Source organism: Equus asinus, chromosome 1 (genome assembly GCF_041296235.1).
Source record: "Equus asinus isolate D_3611 breed Donkey chromosome 1, EquAss-T2T_v2, whole genome shotgun sequence".
Lineage (NCBI taxonomy): Eukaryota > Metazoa > Chordata > Mammalia > Perissodactyla > Equidae > Equus > Equus asinus.
In genome coordinates this window covers 127,345,649-127,367,256 of record NC_091790.1, presented here as the reverse complement: position 1 = coordinate 127,367,256, position 21,608 = coordinate 127,345,649, and the positions used below count along the sequence as shown (strand labels likewise).

General features: G+C 34.8%; 1 protein-coding gene across 8 annotated transcripts in view; it reads left to right on the top strand.

The window, feature by feature from the left end:
* PCLO (piccolo presynaptic cytomatrix protein) overlaps nt 1-21,608 on the top strand; it is a 377,354-nt gene that overhangs the window by 148,882 nt on the left and 206,864 nt on the right. For all 8 annotated transcript variants that reach the window (XR_011502753.1, XM_070507399.1, XM_014843189.3 and 5 more), the window contains exon 4: nt 18,312-19,049. Coding sequence is in view for 7 of the 8 variants with exons in the window: in XM_070507399.1 (XP_070363500.1) it covers nt 18,312-19,049 (738 nt within the window). In the remaining variant the exon portion in view is untranslated. The remainder of the gene's footprint in view (nt 1-18,311; nt 19,050-21,608) is intronic.

Below are 21,608 nucleotides of genomic sequence, written 5' to 3'. Positions count from 1 at the left end.
ATTCAAAATCTGGTTTATGTGGGCTGGTATTCACTTTCTGTTATTATGTATCCATTAAACTATAGTGTAGTTCTAAAATTACTGGTTTGTTCATTATGTGAATGGACAGAATATAATAATGTTTTTGCTGCCTGACATCTTTGCCAGTTTGACTTTCTATATTATCTAGTCTCCCAGTCTCAGTCCCTCATCAGCATATCCCATCCTTACTGGCTCCAGGATCAGGGACAAACAACAAATGTGAAAGTTAAACCTATTTAAAATACCTATTCTTGCATAGATTCTGTAACTAATGAGTCTTCAGGCTTACACAGGCTACATCTACCTGTTTGCAGGAGCAATCTAATACTGAGCAAAAGATTGAACTCTGAATGCCTTGAATGTATATTACACATTATTGGCGTACAGTTGAGTATCAGACAGTGAGGCAAATGAATAATATTTTATTTATGGAATTAAACAAAATGCTTTAAACCACTCCCTGCTGCCTTGCATTGACATTCTGACTTATGTTTGCATTTCTGTATTTAGAATATTCTTCTAATAGGGGAATCAAATAAACGAAAATACATTCACACAGTTGGTTATTACATCATTAAAAATTACATTCTCAAAAAGTATTTAATGGCATCAGAACATTCAATAATGTTCAATGGTAATTTCAAATTGTTCAAAAATTTTCAAGGAGATATATATGTGTATATATGTATGTCTATATATTTAAAAAAAAATACAAATGGAATTCAGGTTCAATATGAGACTTTAATCCTGTAAAGTTTATGAATTGCTATAGGAAAAAAGAACAATTGGAAGAAATGATGAACTTTCAAACAGATGCCTACAGTCATGCCATAACTGAGGAAATAAGTCCCTCTTAAGTGTTTACTGAAATTTGAATTTTTTCTCTATTCCTACCAATTTCTGCCTGGACTCTATAACAGATCATTATCTTCCATATATGAATTATATATTGTTTTCATTATCCATATAACTTCCTACAATTTTTAATATCCCAGCCTAAGAAAGATTCTCATTGGTGGGGTTGGGGGGAGGATGTTTATGTACGTGTTTGTCCTGCTCGTGGAGCTTTGGTCCATTTTTCTGCTTTCCAAATGTAGCTGGCCTGTCACAGCCCATAATAAATTCCACTCCGTTTAGATTTCACTCACTATGGCCAATTTAGTTGCTCCCTTCCTAATCGTGATTTTATCATTCTTACCTTAATTACATTATTTGACTGAATGAGGAAATATGTATGAATTTATATTATATTATAATATTACATAGTCCTGGTGGTCTAGTGTTGTCATGCTGTAGTAGCTACATGTCACTGTGATGCTGAAAGCCCTGCCACCAGTATTTCAAATACTAGCAGGGTCACCCATGGTGGACAGGCCTCATCGAAGCTTCCAGACTAAGACAGACTAGGAAGAAGGGCCTGCCACCCGCTTTGAAAATAATTGGCCATGAAAACCTTATGAATAGCAGTGGAGCATTGTCTGATATAGTGCCAGAACATGAGAGGATGGTACAAAAGACCAGGCATGGTTCTGCTCTCCTGGACACAGGGTCACCAGGAGTGGGAATTGACTTCACAGCACTAACAACAAAAATGTTCTGTTATACTATATTATATGTTACTTACATATAATATATATATGAATACGTATTTATTGTATTTTTATTGGTTCCTATATAATTACTTTGGTTCTTCTAAGAGCAAAGGTAATATATTTAGCATTTAGAATAACATGAATATCATAGGAAATAAGTGAGAAGTACCCCATTAATGAATTGAATAACTCTACTGCAAAGTCTCACTGAGATCTTTCAATATTGATTAGTTATTGAATGTGAAGTAAAGCAAAAAACTATCTAAAAATAGAATATCCAAGTTTTTATAAACTTATTTTCATTTTTAAATATTTAAATAACCATATTCTATCTTTTAAAAGTTAACCTCATGGTAATTGAATAATCTGTGATAACTTAGCTTGTAGAGTCTTCACTAAGCTTTTAATTAAAAACTGGTATGAAGGGAGTGTACACTGGTGGTTCATAACCTGAATTTGGCACAGATGTGTTTTGTTGGGTCTTTAATATTTTTAAAAATGAAGTTAAATGAGTTCAAGTGACTCATGCACTCTCTAGTTTCTCACAATGCCTACATCTAGCTATGGTCTTACACATAATATCTATCTATCATTATCGTCAATACTTACTAATGGCACCATAGCTTGAATTTGAGGAAATGCTTTGATTTTGAAAGATACAGATATAGATATAGATATCTATCTTTCTATCTATAATGACACTATAATTGTGACTCTAAAATTATAGAGAATCAAAACAGAAAGGAAATTTAGAGACCGTCTTTCAAAATATTCAGTAGCAAAGAATATATTGTTTATGGATCCAAGCACATAGTGTAAAAATATCTTATAATTATAGACAAAAAAGTTAGGATTGTAGTTAACTCAAAGGAGGATATAAAGGAATGAGTTTGAAAGAAGCTTCAAATGTAATGATAATATTCCACTTCTTTAATTGGATTGATGGTTCACAGATGTTCACTGTAAAGTTATTTTTTATGCCATACACGTATTTTATAAGTGATTTTTGTACCTAGGAAATGCTTAATGAAGAGAATAAATAGGCAAACACGATAGCACAAAACTATTTGTATATAGTTCAAAAATATACAAAAGTAAACATAAACGGACACATATAATATTAAAACTATAACTAAAAATAAAGGTTTAGTAATACAAAAATTAAAATATTGATTGTTCGTAGAAAGTAAAGAATAGGATATTATTGCAAAGGGCACCAGGTTCTCCCTAATGCTATTGACAATATTATGCTTCGTAAGTGGATAGTGGGTACATGGATGGTTCAACCATCCATGGTTCCAGGGTGATGGTTCAACCCTTTTAAAATTTCTCATTGTACATGTAAGTCACAAATTATTTTTGATGACTGTTTTTAATATTTCACCATCATTTTTTAAAAGCCCAAACCTTTCAAATGAGCCATTTATACGTGTCACACTGACAGAATCAAAGACAGTCCCTAATTCCCTTGAATTCCAGTAAAGTGTACTTTCTTTGCCATGCAACATAAGATCTAAAATAGTCTATGAGAATTACTTTGCACACAAACGTTAATGGATAAAATTATAAAATCATCAGCCCTTGAATAACACTTAATTCAGCCTCACTGTATCACTTAGACTGTAATTAGAAAAGCAGAACCAATTGGAAGTATAGAATGTATATAATAAGGGATTTCTTACAGGGATTTTATCTTACACAATCGTGAGGGCTGGGAAGTGATCACTGAAAGGCTATTGCAGCTTGAAGTGTGTAGGGCAGACATAAGAAAGGAAGATGATTTAAAGTAGGGGGTGGCTGGGCCAGTGGCACAGTGGTTAAGTGTGCACATTCTGCTTCGGCAGCCCAGGGGTGGCTTGTTTGGATCCCGGGTGTGGACATGGCACCGCTTGGCAAGCCATGCTGTGGTAGGCATCCCACATATAAAGTAGAGGAAGATGGGCACAGATGTTAGCTCAGGGCCAGTCTTCCTCAGCAAAAAGAGGAGGCTTGGCAGCAGATGTTAGTTCAGGGCTAATCTTCCTCAAAAAAAATAAAAATAAAATAAAGTAGAGGGGAACAAGTACAGGATGGAAACCATGAGGATAGGCCAGTCTGTTCTCACTGCCTCCAACCTAAAAGCTGATGCAGAAGCTGAAGGAGAATGCAGATAAAATAAAGCAGCTGCATGCCTGTCTACTGTCCCAAACCAAGCAATAAGTGACAACATGTGTGAGCTTCAACAGCACCTAATAACCCTAACCCCAACTTTTTGAGCACACAGAAAGTGAAGTGGCTGCTGCTTTGTTTCTGCCTGCCCTCAAAATCTCATAGAGAATGTCTCTAGTACCACACTATAATGGGAAACATTTAGAGAAGGGAATTCTGGAAAACATAGTTCAGCCTAGTCATGTTTACACCTTACAAAATCACCGTATTGACTCTTCCTTGCAGAAAGGGTTTCCAGTACTGCAGTATATTCTGCCATGTTGTAGGAGAGCTGAACACCTAACCAGTCTCTCCAACCATCTTCCATCCATTCTTCATCATCCAGTCAGTCTGATTGATGGAGACCTCCACCTCCCTTCCTATATATTTTAGATTCTCTAGTTTGTGAGATTATTGTGGCTTTGAATATTATATACACAATTATGCTTAAATTTAAAAGTTGGAATTGGTTTTTATTTGTCATGTAAAATGTTCTACAAATTTTAATCAGCTCGTGTCCTTTAAATGATCTATTTTCCAAATGTGTATAGCTTTATAATTTTAAACAAACATAAATTTTTTCTATGATGAAGAATGATAGAATCTTCAAAATAAATCTTGCTTTAAAATTCAATCACTCATTGCCTGTAGTGCTGACTAGTGACTAAGTTAGACTTAAAAGACGTTTTTGTTTTGCTTTCATGTAATTATTCACACATGCAAAATCAACACACACATAATAGGGATATAGTAAAATAGAACTCTACAGCAGTAGAGGGATGAGAAGTGAATGTATTAAAAAATTGAACTTGAGGGCATAAGCAGACTCTGAACTCATCTCCTCCCGCAAACACAACCAGGTTACAACTATTTTGGAAAAATTACCCTGGATATAAAACTGAAAACTGGGTAAAAAGAACCCAACAACACGGGACAGTCCTGACTAAGGTGGAAGGGGCAGAAATTCCTGCTGAAGAGAAAAAAGCCACCCTCAGGAACAGTGGAGTTTCTCAGCCAGTCAAGTGGGAACTACCCTAAGGTATGTGGCCCTCCCTGGAGGAGTGAGGTCCGGAGCGGGGCTGATACTTCTATAAGCATACTTCAGACTCAGCACAACTGAGATGAGGGTCTTACTCTCTGGCTTTGCTGGCTATTAACTGCAGTGGGGAATAACCCAGAAAAGCTATTGGGTGAAAGCTGAAAAGACCTGGGTCTTAAAGGGCCCACACATAAACTCACACATCTCAGCAACCTAAAATCACCAAAAAAAATGGCTGACAGTCCTTTGGTGAAAAGAGACTCACCTGGTGGGCTCTGGGGGCATCTTGGCGAGAGGGGGGACCTCTCCAGAGACTGAGACATTGGTGGGGGCCATTGTTCTGACATGGTATAGGCGTGCTAACACAGATCCCAGCAGATGCCATTGAGGTTGTTCAGCCCAGGGGGCTGCCACACCCACTGGAGCACAGATTTACTCCAGTTCAGCCAGGGCAGGCAGCCCTACCTAAGCACCCACCCTGCCCAACAGCAAGCCCTCAGGGGGGCATTGGTGGAGAGGTGGGGGCCTAGGCAGTCAAGTATCAGGGTACACTCCAGGGGGTTGGGAAGTGTGCATGGAACAGGACTGTGTTGAACATGAGTGTGGTCCTGTAGAGGGTGAGGTTTATAAGTGGCAGAAGACCTGTGCTTCACAAATAGCCATAAAAAGGATCAGCCCCACCTTCCAAAGCCTTAAACAATTGAGTGCTCCGTGCCCAGGGCCATCCCCACTCAGCTGCACTCCTAAGAGAACTGACAACAACCTTGTAGGCCTGAGGCCTATAGCAACTGTAAGCCCCTGAGCCTAGCAACCAGCTACAATGGGTACCTACCCAATTAACAGGAAAACTGCAACAGGAGTGTGCTGTTAGACCTGGTAGCCAATGGTTCCAAGTCTCCCCAAACCAGATTTAAAAACAGCTGGCCAGTGAAGGAAAGACTAGACTCCCTGTGTACCTGCATTAAGAGCAACCCTGCCACAGCAGAAGGACACAAGCAACCCACAATGTGGTCACTCCTCGATCTTTTGAACTGGTGATGAGTGGGAAGCACACTGCTGGGCCTCAAAAGGCATCTGTGACATAATGCCACTTCTCCAAGATCAGGAGACATAGCCGACTCACCTAATACATAGATATAAGCACAGAGAAAAAGGCATAATGAGGACACAAAAGAATACATTCCAAGCAAGGGGACAGGACAAAACCCCAGGAAATGGACTAAATGAAACAGAAATAAATGACCTACATGACAAAGAGTTCATACAAAAACTCATAAGCATGCTCACAGATATTGGGATAAGACTTGATGAACACAGTAAGCTCATCAACAAAGAACTGGAAAATATAAAAATGAACCAGTGAGGAATAAGGAATACAATACTGGAAATGAAAAATTCACTGGAGGGACTCAATAGCAGAGTAGATGTTACATAAGAATGGATGAGCGAGCAAGACAAAAGACTAGAGGAAATCACCCAAGCTGAACAGAAAAAAGAAAAAATAACTAGGCAGAATAAGAATAGCCTAAGGGAACTCTGGGACAATATCAAGTGCACTAACATTTGTGTTATAGGTGTCTCAGAAGGAGAAGAGAGAGACAAAGGGGCATAAAATTTCTTTCAAGAAATAGTAGGTGAAAATTTTCCTAACCTAAGGAAAGAAACAGACATCCAAGTACAGGAAGCACAGAGAGCTCCAAATAAGATAAGCGCAAAGAGGCCCACACCAAGCCACATTATAGTTAAAATGTCCAAAATTAAAGATAAAGTGAGAATCCTAAAAGCAGCAAGAGAAAGGCAACAAGTGACATACAAAGGAAAGCCCATAAGGCTATCAGCAGACTTCTCAGCCAAAACCCTACAGGCGAGAAGAGAATGCATGATGTATTTAAATTGCTAGAAGGAAAAAACCTACAGCCAAGAATACTCTATCCATCAAGATTGTCATTCAGAATGGAAGGAGAGATAAACAGCTTCCCAGACAAGCAAAAATAAATGGAGTTTGTCACCAAGAAACCAGTTCTACAAGAAATGCTGAAGGGACATATTTAAGTGGGAAAGCAATGACCACAAGTAGGGATAAAAAAATTATAAAAAAAAAATAACCCCCCAAAAAAACCAGGCAATAAAATCAGTGGTAAAAGTAAAAATATAGTAAAGGTAGCAAATCAACCATCTGTGAAGATAAGATGGAGATTAAAAAACAAAAGTACTAAAATAACCTATTTCAATGATGAGGATAAGGGATAGACACACAAAACAAGAGATTATATGTGATTTCAAATCATAAAATGTGGAAGGAAGGGAGTGAAAAAGTAGAGCTTTTAGAAAGACCTCAAGCTAAAGAGTCTATCAACTTGATATAGACTGTTATGTACATAGAATATTACATAGGTTCATCATGGTAATCACATATCAGAAACCTATAATAAGTAAGCAAATAAGTAAGCCAAAAGAAATCAAACATATTACTACAGAATGCCATCAAACCACAAGGGAAGAGAGCAAGAGAAACAGAAAGGAACACAGAAGAACTACTAAAACACCCAGAAAAAAATTAAAAAATGGCAATAAACACATGTTTATCAAAATCTACTTTAAATGTCTATGGATTAAATGCTCCAATCAAAAGGCAGAGGGTGGCCAATTGGATTAAAAAACAAGACCCATATATACGTCGCATGCAAGAGACACACTTCAGACCTAAAGACATTCACAAACTGAAAGTGAAAGAATAGAAAAAGATATTCCATGCAAATGGCAAAGAAAAGAAAGCAGGGATAACAATACTTATATCAGACAAAATAGACTTTAAAACAAAAACTGTAACAAGAGACAAAGACGGGCACTACATAATGATAAAAGGAACAATCCAACAAGAAGATATAACATTTATAAATATACATGCACCCAACATAGGAGCACCTAAATATATAAAGCAACTATTAACAGACCTAAAAGGACAAATATACTGTAACACAATAACAGTAGGGGACTTTAACACTCCATTACACCAATGGATAGATCATCCAAACAGAAGATCAATAAGGAAACACTGGCCTGAAATGACACATTTGACAAGATGGACTTAGTGGAAATATATAGAACATTCCATCCAAACACCACAGAATACACATTCTTTTTAAATGCACATGGAACATTTCCAGGATTCATCACAAAACAAGTCTCAATGAATTTAAGAAAATTGAAATATTCCCATGAATCTTTTCTGACCACAAAGGTATGAAACTGGCAATCAACTACAGGAAGAAAACCAGAAAAGCAACAAAAATGTGCAGATTAAACAAAATGCTACTAAACAACGATTGGGTCAACGAAGAAATCAAAGGGTAAATAAAAAAATTCCTGGAGACAAATGAAAATGAAAACACAACATGCCAAAATCTATGGGATATAACAAAAGTGGTTCTAAGAAGGAAGTTTATAGCAATTCAGGCCTACCTCAAGAAAGGAGAAAAATCTCAAATAAACAATATAACAGCGCATCTAAGGGTACTGAAAAAAAAAAATAACAAAGCCCAAAATTAGCAGAAGGAAAGAAATAATAAAAATCAGTGCAGAAATAAATGAACTAGAGACTGCAAAAACAATAGAAAAAAATTAATGAAACCAAGAGCTAGTTCTTTGAAAAGATAAACAAAAGTGACAAACCCTTGACCAGACTTACCAAGAAAAAAAGAGAGTAGCCTCAAATAAATAAAATCAGAAATGAAAGAGGAGAAATTACAAAAGACACCTCAGAAATACAAAAGATAATAATAGAATGCTATTAAAAGCTATACACCAACAAAGTGGATAATATAGAAGAAATGGATAAATTCTTAGTAGCATACAACCTTCCGAAACTGGACGAAGGAGAAGTAGAGAATTTGAATAGACCAATCACCAGTAAGGAGATCAAAACAGCAATTGAAAATCTTCCAAAAAATAAAAGTCCAGGACCAGACGGCTTCCCTGGTGAATTCTACCAAAAATTCAAAGAATACTAAGTACCTATTCTTCTCAATCTCTACCAAAAAATTGAAGACAAAAGAAGGCTTCCTAACTCATTCTATAAAGCCAACATTATCCTGATACCAAAACCAGACAAGGACAACACAAAAAAAGAAACAGACCAGTATTACTGATGAACATTGATGCAAAAATCCTCAATAAAATACTAGCAAATCGAATACAACAATACATTGAAAAGATCATACAGCACCATCAAGTGGGTTTCATTCCAGGGATGCAGGGATGGTTCAGCATCCACAAATCTATCAACGTTATACACCACATTAACAAAATGAAGAATAAAAATCACATGATCTTCTCAATAGATGCAGAGAAAGCATTTGACAAGATACAGCATCCATTTATGATAAAAACTCTAAATAAAATGGGTATAAAAGGAAAATACCTCAACATAATAAAGGCCATATATGGCAAACCCACAGCAAATATCATTCTCAATGGAGAAAAACTGAAAGCTATCCCTCTAAGAACAGGAACCAGACAAGGATGCCCACTGTCACCACTCTTATTTAACATAGTATGGGATATTCTAGCCAGAGCAATCAGGCAAGAAAAAGAAATAAAAGGGATCTATAGCAGAAAAGAAGAAGTGAAACTGTCACTCTTCACAGACGACATGATTTTATATATAGAAAACCCTAAAGAATCCACTATGAAAGTTTTAGAAATAATAAATGAATACATTCAAGTAGCAGGATCTGAAATCAACATACAAAAATCGGTTGTGTTTCTACACACTAACAACAAAGTAGCAGAAAGAGATTAAGAATACAATCCCATTTACAATTGCAACAAAAATAATAAAATACCTAGGAATAAACTTAACCAAAGAGGTGAAAGATCTGTACACGGAAAATTATAAAACATTGTTGAAAGAAATCAAAGAAGACACAAAGAAATGGAAAGATATTCTGTGTTCTTGGATTGGAAGAATTCACATTGTTAAAATGTCCATACTTCCTAAAGCAATCTACAGATTCAACCCAATCCCTATGGAAGTTCCAACAACATTTTTCACAGAAATAGAAAAAGAATCCTCAAATTTATATGGAACAACAAAAGACCCCAAATAGCCAAAGGATTCGTAAGAAAAAAGAACAAAGCTGGAAGTATCACACTCCCTGATTTCAAAATGTACTGCAAAGCCATAGTAACAAAAACAGCATGGTATCACAGACACAGATCAATGGAACAGAATCTAGAGCCCAGAAATAAACCTATACATCTATGGACAGCTAATATTTGACAAGGGAATCAATAGCATACGATGGAGAAGTGAGAGTCTCTTCCATAAATGGTGTTGGGAAAACTGGACAGCCACATGCAAAAGAATGAAAGTAGACCATTCCCTTACACCATGCACAAAAATCAACTCAAAATGGATTAAAGACTTGAATCTAAGACTTGAAACCATGAAACTTCTAAAAGAAAACTTAGGCAGTACGCTCTTTGACATTGGTCTTAGCAGCATATTTTCAAGTACCATGTCTGACCTGGCAAGAGAAACAAAAGAAAAAATGAACAAATGGGACTACATCAAACTAAAAACCTTCTGCACAGCAAAGGAAACCATCAAGAAAATGAAAAGACAACCTAACAGTTGGCAGAAGATATTTGCAAACCATATATCAGATAAGGGGTTAATATCCAAAGTAGACAAAGAACTCATTCATCTCAACAACAGAAAAATCAACAGCCCAATTAAAAAACGGGCAAAAGATCTGAACAGAGATTTCTCCAAAGAATATATACAGATGGCCAAGAGGCATATGAAAAGATGGTCAACATCACTAGCTATCAGGGAAATGCAAATCAAAACTACAGTGAAGTATCATCTCAGTCTGGTCAGAATGGCTATAATTAACAAGACAGAAAACAACAAGTGTTGGAGAGGACGTGGAGAGAAGGGAACCCTCATACACTGCTGATGGGAGTGCAAACCACTGCTACCACTATGGGAAGCAGTATGGAGTATCCTCGGAAAATTAAGAATCGATCTCCCATATGATCCATCTATCCCACTGCTGGGTAGTTTTCCAAAGAACTTGGAAACACAAATACATAAAGATACATGCACCCCTATGTTCATTGCAGCATTATTCACAGTAGCCAAGACTTGGAAGCAACTTAGGTGCCCATCAAGGGATAAATGGATAAAGAAGATGTGGCATATATATACACAGTGGAATACTACTCAGTCATAAGAAATGATGGAATCTGACCATTTGTGGCAACATGGATGGACCTTGAGGGTATTATGCAAAGTGAAATAAGTTAGAGGGAGAAAGTCAAATACCATATGATCTCACTCATAGATAGAAGATAAAAACAATGACAAACAAACACATAGCAATGGAGGTTGGATTGGTGGTTACCATAGGGGAAGTGGGGAGGGGGGAGGGCAAAAGGGGTGATTAGGCTCACGTGTGAGGGGATGGACTATAATTATTTTTTGGGTGGTGAACATGATGTAACCTACACAGAATTTGAAATATGTTACGATGTACATCTGAAAGCTATATAATGTTATAATCCAATGTTACTGCAATAAAATTAAAAAATAAAAAAAATTGAACTTGATATCCATATAACATAAATATGTTTTTAAATTGTTGATTATTGTTTATGCTAAACTTGTATAAACAGTTGTCAAGCCTAAAATGTAGTAGACTAGAACAGTTAATCACAAATAGATATTCCATGAAACCACAAATAAGCCTTTCCGTTGAACTTTCTGTTTTTGCTAGAGCTGAGCTTTTGTTAGCTGCTGTCAACACAATAAGAATATATGATTACTCATAAGTTTAGTGCATCTTTGGTTACCAGTGAGAAATCAACTGTGTCCTTGGAGTTGTCCTTTATGCACTCTGGTAGGTAATCAGTTATCCTAATGCCCCGATTGAACCCATATCAGGTAGTTTACTTAGTCAAAGAATAGTTTTAATAAGCTCACTCTCTCTTCCTGCTACCCTCTCTCCAGATAGAAAGAAAGAGACAGACAGACAGAGAGAAAAAGAGAGGAAAGAAGGTAGGAAGAAAGAAAAACATTACAGAGAAATGAACCCTATTTAGTTCTTGTTCATGCAAATAAATATACATATTTCCATAAATATATGTTTATTTGAATATGTATATTTCTATAAGGAAACTTAGCCCCTGATTTTCTTTAATATGTTCTGTCAAAATTGTGTTAATGTAATAATTTAGAGGTGTTTTAATTAATGCATGTGTGTATTTATTATTTATGTAATGGTATTTAAAACATCAAACAGATTACTTTCTTATTTCAGGAAAATACATATTATTTGTGATGAGAAAGTGACTAGAAAAATGATTCTGGTCTAGTGAAAGAAAAACTGACATGAAAAGAATGTCAACCAAGTGTGCAATTATAATCTAAATATAGTTTTAATCCCTGGTGTATTATACATGATTTTATTTGGTGTGTTGCTATTTATGGAAATATCTGTTAAGGTAGTTTACATTATTATAGAAACTTAGATTAAGAATTTCAAATGAGTGAAACAGAGACTTCACGTGGGTGTATAGGGGCATTCAAGGTCTTACAGAAATAAGCATACACATAAAAGAAGAGATGAGTAGAACCATGACCACAAATTAATTTAGATGTAGCAATAATAATCCCAGTACAAATTCCTAACAGTAACCAATATTCTATTAGGATTCATTATTGATTCCTACCCTCCATATTCAGTAACTCCATTGGAAATTAATGTTTAAATTGCCTTCTTGTTTTTTCTTGGTTTTCATATGAGTATTCATGTTCTAATACATTCTGATATAACTGTTTTATCTATATGTGAAGTAAATGAGGAAGAACCCCACTTATTCGATTGTGTTTGTTGAATGTCACTTATTCTTGTTTCACTGATTGTAAAAGGAACAAAAATACTAACGATGCGATACATGCTAGTCAAAAAGAGTGTAGTAAGAAAAGGACCTAACACACATCTCATTCATTTTTAGGAGGGACAAAGTGAGAATAGAAGTATCACAAATACCTCATTGCATACGCTTGTAAAGTGCAGTCTCATGAGTGGCCACAGATTTCTAATATCCTGATGGTGTAGTCTGAACAATTGATTGTGTAATCTGAAAAAACAGCGCATCAGCTGTGAATTCAGTCCTTTTCCCTTTTACAGATGAAAAAAAGAAATAAATTTAGAAATTTAGTAAGCAAAAAATCTGACTTTGAGGATGTCAGATTGACTTGTAAGAGTGTAAATAGAACATCCTAATGCAGAGACTTTAAGCGACATTGATAAAAGTGACAAGTTGCAGGTACTATTGCTCCCCATTTTTTGGATCTGTTGATGAGTAACAGTGATTCTAAGAAGAATATTAGTGTAGTTATTTCTCAGCTTAAAAAAAAACAAGATTCTGAATAGTAAGCAAATAAACAGAAAAACAAAAGCTGTGTAAAATTTTTATTATTGACTCAAAAGCTTATAGTAGGCAGGAAACCTGATGGTATTATAGTCCCTAGCATCTGCATTGCTTGATTTTCCTTTACAGAATTCTGAGTAGGGGCCACCCAGTCTCTGCTTAAATACTTCTATTGGTGGAAACCATATGAGCTTCCAAATCAGTCCTGTTGGTCTTTGAATGAAAATTCATGTGAAAATGCTATTAAGATTTCTCAGATAAAAATATGAATGCTCATGTAGGTTTTGTGACCATCACTTCTCTACTGTTTTAAGTCTAACAGCAGACTTTCAACCTGCTACAGGTCTTACTATCATGCTTCAGAAAAGATACTTAGAAAATAAATAGGCCTGAAGTTCTGAGATTTTTTTTTAATGATATTGTTGCTATAGCTACAGCTGAAATGTTGTATAAAGCAAATTGCTTGTTGATGGAGAAATGCTGAGTAGCACAGCAGCATCCTTTTTCTGGGTTTTATTACCTTCATTTCCTACTCTCCATTTAAGATTAATGGACTTTTGAGCACTGTTCTGTTTTGAATAAGCCCTGATGATTTGATGTTAAAATAAATATATCTTATTAACATGTCCTAGCTGACAATTGGATATATTCTAGTATGTTACGATCAACATGGAGTTATTTTTGATGCAATTTGTGTTTACCAGAGTTTTCCCTACTTGGAGATGAATTTTGATATCCTGATTATTAATGTGAAGCACTGAATGTAAATGTGATTGGTCTCATAGTATAGAATCTTCTGAATTTATTTAATGGATTTAGTAATATATAGATGAAATATAAACTATTATTACGTTTTATACCACTAAGAGATACTTATACTGGAAATAAAATATATTTTAAAAGCACAAGAAACAAATGGAAATGGTCTGAGATCATTCATAACGATGACTAGTATGTTAAAAAAAAAAAGCTTCCACAGGTATCTGTATATTTTTCTATGTAGTAAACTCAGTAATATGATAGAAATGCCTTCAGTTTATATATATGTATAAATTACATATAATACCTTATATTATATATAATATATACTCATTTTCTGATTGTCACACTTACTGTCTTTATACAGAAATATTTGAAAGATAAAACTGTAACTCATTTGATATTTTACCTTAAGGCAAAATATTATTAGTCATGTGCTTTACAATTGTAACTGTTGCAGAAAATGTTACTGGTGTGTCTGGTAAATCTTTTCAGCTAGTAAAAGTCATATATGGTGGTGATATATTATGTATTGAATTTTTATATAATTTAAGGAATCTTGTTTAATTTATCTCTGGATTGCTGCTGGACTAGAAATATTATGAGTATTTAATGATGTAGCTATTGAGGAACTAAATGTGCAGATAACATTTTTTTGGACCTAGGAATATAATAATTAAATTCCTGAATACAGTGATACAAAAATCTTTGGGATTATTTTTAATAAAGAATGCAAAAAAATTGTGAACCACAGATTTTTACATCTTCTTATGTGGTATAGAGTACTTCTCAAATTGTTTTTTGTGAAGCAAATTTTTCTAGTAATTTTGTTTGTATTTAATGATGATATGATGATGGTGACCTGTATTGTCCAAAATGAACTTTCTTGAAAATTCATTTTTACTCTTTTTACTCATTATCAAAATTTGATCAGTTTTGTGTTTCTCATTTCTCCTTTTGATTTTACCATAGCCTCTGTCTTTTCCTGTCCTCTTTCTTAATAAACAAAACTTAAATGTACATGTTTGAAGAAATATAAAATTTTTGATGTTACCACTGTTTTTTCCCCCTTTTCAATTCCTCATTGATATTATCATTTCTGCTGCTTGCTGAATTTGTTGGCATTCTAATTTTGGTTCTAGGGCTGCAGAAAGAAGAAACACACATATGAGACCACCAATTTAGCATTTCTAACTGTCTAATGAAAAAATACTCTTGTGTGACTCATAATTGTTCAAATTCCTTAACTTAATGGATTTATCAGAAGATCCTGTTAAATCCATCACATCCTCTCCATTTTTCTTATTATTTTTTGCTGCATATTCTACTTATTTTGACCTATGTCTTATTCTATTTACTTGAATATGAGTTCCCTTATGAAATAAGCCTTTCACATATACTTTCCAAATGGTATATGTATTCCATAGATATACACAGAATAGATACATAAGTGAATTATGTTGTCATAATTATTTGACATAATAGTGACTTCAGTTTGCAAATTAATTTTGGTGACAATTACTCAAAGTGTAAAGTCAAAAGAAATAGGCTTGGCTTATAATCTTATTCAAAATGCAGATAATCATGTAACCAAGAAACCAAGTATAGCAACATCATGTTAAAAAATTACAAAATAGCCATGATTAGAAATATTTGGTTTAACTGAATATGGGTGGGAATTTAAGCAAAACACAATTTGAACTAGCCAATGATGCTCTCAGGATAAGTCCCTTTTTCTCTTAGATTGACACCGTTGCCGTTTCTTTGCCTTCTTGACCTTAGTAGTGTGTGGATTATCACTGCTTGTAAGTTTATCAAACATTATTTCAAATTGGGAAAATAAAGTGGGTTTTTCTTTAATTTTATTGAGGTCATAATAGTTCATAACATTGCAAAATTTCAGTTGTACATTATTATTTGTCAGTTACCATATAAATGTGTCCCTTCAACCCTTATGCCCACCCCTCAATCCCCTTCCCTCTGGTAACCACTAATCTGTTCTCTTTGTCCATGTGTTAGTTTATCTGAAAATGAAGTGATTTATGTGACATAATAGATTAAATAGATTATACCTTTTATCCTCTGACCTAAATTTCAAATATATGAAAATAATGAGTATACTACTCATATAAATAGTCACTATGTTTATTTTCTCAAAATATTTTCCATTTAACAAGAGCTGTGTACCATTGTGGTATCATATGCTGTAAGTGGCAAGACATTACAACTTTGTGAGAATAATTTGCCCCAAAATCTCAGATAAAATAATCACACTTTTATAATTGACAAGAATTTCCAATAAGATGAAACCTGTAAGCCTGGTATTTTAAATATTTCCTGGAGCCGCTAACTTATTTACATTAGGACATTCCCTGATAGGAGAGCTTAATTCACATCTGCATTTGTTTTTTAGACTCTGTGTGATAAAATGGCAGAGTGATACAATTATTTGTGTCTGTTTTTATTTTTAAAAATGTCATGCTCCCCTACAATATGACTGACAAATAATAATGTACAACTGAAATTTCACAAGGTTGTAAACTATCATAATCTCAATAAAATTAGAAAAAAAAAAATGTTGTGCTCCAGGTGAAAATATCCTAAGATGTGGCTCAACCAAGTAATGGCTTTGGAAACCACAGCACGGATTAAGATTGATTTTCTGTAGCTATTATGGAAGTGCCTCCTCCAGAGAGTATTTAACACAAGGGCTGGAGCTTTTAGTATTTGACATACGGGATTCAATCAGTTTCTTTCCTGAGACTTTTATATAAAGTCACTACATAAAGAAGCCACAGTTCACCGTAGAGTGGCTGAGACATGAAATTAAGAAGGGAATGGGTATTGAAAGATCATACACACAGAAAGCAAATTAACCCGTATATATACTAGTGTTTTATAGACAACGTTTTACTGAAATTAAATAATTGACTTTTGTCTTTGTTAGATCAGCAAATAAGCATTATAATGGCTTACAGTTTGCAAAACAGTCATTATTATTAAGCAACAATTTTTATGTCTCTAAAGAAATTGGAAGCTGAAGAAATGAAACTTAGATCACTAATAATATTCTAGAACAAGTGATTTTTTTGTTTCTAAATAATTTAAATTATGCAACTGGAAAGAGTGATCCAGTATGAAAAGCAGTTTGAAATTGAACTTCTCAGAAGACAATACAGCATATGAAAGCAATACTATTTGTATGACCATATGCTTTACAGAATAGGTATTCATTAAATGGTAGCAATTAGAAGCTGTCTCTATTTCTTACATTATAATAGGTATAATGTAAGAAAACACACAACATACCTCAATAAGGGAGGAATTCTGCAATATTATTAGTCTAACATATCTGTCTCCCACGTGATCATTTGTATGTGTAATGAGGGAGTTGTTTTCAGTCTTTAGTTTGCAAAAGAATTAACCAATATTTTATTAAAAAGGCAGATCCTCCTTTCTCCTACCCCAGGATCCTGCTAAAATAGTTTTGGTGTAGTTCCTAGGAATCTTCATGTCTGCAGTCCACCTCAGTTGATTTGGTGCAGGTGGCCCATGGATTACACTGAGGAGCAGACATGTGAGGAAATGTTTTAGACAGCAATTCAGAAAACTCTGGGGAAAAAGATACCAAACAGTTGGAGCCTGTGAATGTTTCTTTCTCATTTGCATGAGAAATGTGAATACTATTAAGCATGAAATTATTTTTTAATCCTAAAGCAGATAGACAATTATGCACAAGTGATTCTTGAAAACTAACCTCACCTTGTGTAGTTCTAGTCTGGTAGATAAAGCTACACTTGACCCAAGTCAAGAGAGAGATCATAGGCTAAATCCTAAAAGAACTTTTGATTAATTGGTTGTTGAAAGAAAAGTACTATGAAATTTAATAGTTGTTGAATAAATGTATGATGGAAATACTAATTTTGAAGGCATCAGGCGTAAAAATAGTTCTTTTTGGAACAAATGGGGATTTTGCACCCAAAAAATGGCTACTCTCCTGGGTCCATCTTTAATGTGATTTTTTCTTTTTCTTTTCTATGGTGAGGAGAGTGAATTGCTCATCTCTAGGAATTCCTCATATTTTTAGGTTTCAAATAGTCTTTTTGCAATCTTCTTTAGGAGTTGCACTGTGTCATTGGTTTAGAAAACAATGACCCACCTTCTCCATATACAAAAAATCAATTAGGAATTGCCAAATGTTAATCTTGGTAAAGGTACCAAACAGATACATTATAATATAGTTAATCTGTTCATTGCTATTCTATTTGCAGATTCAAGAATGGCTTTGTTTAAATTGCCAAACCCAGAGAGCAATATCAGGACAGCTTGGAGACATAGGCAAAATGCCACCTATGCAGTCAGGACCAAAAGCCTCTTCCATATCTGTCCCTATAGAGCCGCTGTCTCAGAAAACAGCAATGCCTGCCCAAGTAAAAGTGAAAAAGAAGGAACAAGAAGTAAAAACAGAAGCTGAAAAAATCACTCCAGAAAAAGTAAAAGAAACCCCTTCAATTGAAAAAATTCCCCCTAAGGTAACCACAGATCAAAAACAAGAAGAGAGTAAACTAGAGAAAGACAAAATTTCAGCCCCTCAAGAAGAAAAGCCACCCCCTGAAGACAAAAAGCCTCTCTCCAAAGAAGAAAAGCCAACCACTGAAGACAAAAAGCTACCTCCTGAAGACAAAAGGCCACCTCCTGAAGACAAAAGACCACCTCCTGAAGACAAAAAGTTATCCCCAGAAGCAAAAACATCAGCCCTAGAGGAGGAACAGAAACCTATCTTACTTAGAAGTCAAGTACAAATTGCTGAAGAAAAACCTGAAGGCAGAGTGGTTCCACAGGCAATGCAAGAAAAGAAACCAACACAGACCAAGACAGAAGCTTTACCGTCTGGCACACCTCAGAGTCTGCCTAAGGAAGATGATGAGATGACTCATAAACTCAAAGAACGGCCACAGGCAGCATACACAGCAAAGACTGACCAGGTGGAACCTGGGAAAGAAAAAACAGTAAGTTATATTTTCCTAACTTTGCACAGTCTTACATGTGTAATTTACTAGTAACAGTTACCTAAGTACACAGAGTACTTAATGGTAATTATATAAGTGAAAGTCTTTAATTAATGACATTTTCAGAAAAGTGTAACAATTGTTTGCTGAAATGAAGAACTTTGGCTTTTTGATGGGTTAATCTAATTTAAATACAGCATAGATGTGAAATTAATTTTTCTAGCTCTTATCCTATTAAATAACTTATCAAAATACTATAGAGTGATAAGTTTCTTACAATTTTGTTATTCCTTTTTCTCTCCACTATGAACATAAAATCAGTATCCCCCTTTAACAAAATATTGTGTCTTTATTTAAGTTTCTATTCACTTAGCCACTTGGTTAAGCAAGAGTCAACAAGTTTCTTCTCACTTAAAAGTCTTTTAAGATGTGGTCAGCCATAAAATGATTAAATAGCTGTGATTGCAAAAAAAAGAAGTGTGGCTAGCGTTCAGGACAAAAATCATTTTTGAAAAAGTTTATTTTAGTATTTAACATGATTTTAATATACGTAATGTATTCTGTTCAGAGTTTTGTTAATGTCTTTAATATTGAAAGGTAATTTACAATCCAAGCATAACCTAGAATTATTTATTCTTTTCTCTTTCTTCAGTGGAAACTTTTTTTTTTAAGATTTTATTTTTTTCCTTTTTCTCCCCAAAGCCCCCTGGTACATAGTTGTATATTCTTCGTTGTGGGTCCTTCTAGTTGTGGCATGTGGGACGCTGCCTCAGCGTGGTTTGATGAGCAGTGCCATGGCCGCACCCAGGATTCGAACCAACAAAACACTGGGCTGCCTGCAGCGGAGCCCGCGAACTTAACCACTCAGCCATTGGGCCAACCCCTTCAGTGGAAACTTTTAAGAGTACCCCATCTCAACCTATATTTGCTCAAGCAATAATACATTTTTAGAAGAACTCTGATTTTTTTTTTAGAGCTACAGGAGATCTTATACCATATCTGATTGAGTGCATTTAATTCACAGATGACAGCAATGACTTGCAGGAAAATGAAATGATTTATTAATATTAAAACTTAATATTAGAACTCTCATTAGAACATACAGTCCATGCCGACTCTGGTTCAGTTGTTTTGTTGTTTAGAGTTTTAACACATGGTTACTAAGCCACCTCTGTACATGGTGCATCACTCGTTAAATGAATCCTGGTCTTCCTTTGTTGTATAAAGGAGTTTATCAGAGTCAGAGAAAGCAGATGCTTGTTTACTCTCCATCTAATGACTCCATCTAGCCACCACCATCGCCACCATCACCTGTTGCTTCTCCTAGCTAATCACTTTGCATAATTTGATGCTTTTTACCATTTCTCCTTTTGTGAAACTGTCCTTGGCTTTCATGACCCTTCCCTTTTTGTTCTCTTTTTGTCTTTCTCATCACCCCTTATGAGTTGTACTTTGACTATCTCTATTGCTCGCTCTTTCCCAATCTCCATACCATGAGATTTTTCTGTTTTTATTTGAGTTCTGTCTTCTTTCCTCTTAGGGGAGCCACATGAATGATTCCTAAGTCTACTTGTGTAACTTCTGCCCCTCTTGAGTGTCCAGTCTGCATTTTTAAATACTCAGTAGGTCTTTTCTACTTCAAAGGCTCACTGTAAGCTGGAACTCAGTATGTTTGAATCTTATCCACTCTCTATAAAAGTAGTTTCTGCTTCTGAGTTTCTGTTTCTGATAACGGCCGCATCATTCACCCTGTCTCTAGTCTCCCAGTCACTAATCTTCTGAGTAATCTGATGTTTCTTCTTACCTGCCCTTTGCTCTCTGCATCTAGTTTATCACACTTCTGTCCATTAGCTCCGATTCCCAAGGACACTATTGAACTTACAGCCTTCATGACCATTCACCAATGATTTGAGTAATCTAATTACTGGTCCCTATGCCTTCTCTTTCTCTCTTCTCTGGTATATAGTTGTCAGATAGTTATTTTTCAGGGTTCAGATAATTTAACTCTTATCAGTCAGATATTTCTAATGATTCTCTCTTGATTGTTAGATATAGGCTAGACAAGAAGTATCCAAATATTTTGTGAATGCACTTTTTATTTTATTTTAAACCTTTATCACTTTCTTTTTATCATTTGCTATTATCACTACTTTTTTTATTTTACAACTTCAATATGTGTATATATATTTGTTTCTAAATTAAATGTATATACTAAGTTACTAATATGCTATTTATAATATAAAACATTCACAAAAAATAAAATAAACAGTAAAATAAACTAAAACTACCATTTTTATTAGATTTATTTAAATACAGATACGTTTCATCACATTAAAATATAATTAATGATAGTATTTTAGAGAGAGCATTTATTGACTGTGCTTCAATATTTTTGAAAATCTTGGTCTGAAATTTTATGATAGAGTTGTTTGAAATTTAACTTCTAAGTTAAGCTTATTTTGATATTTTAACATTTGTTTTTAAAGACTATCCATAACAAAAAGAGATAATCTACAAGGATATGACAGAAATGGGGGAAGTGGGTCAAAGACTGTGCTT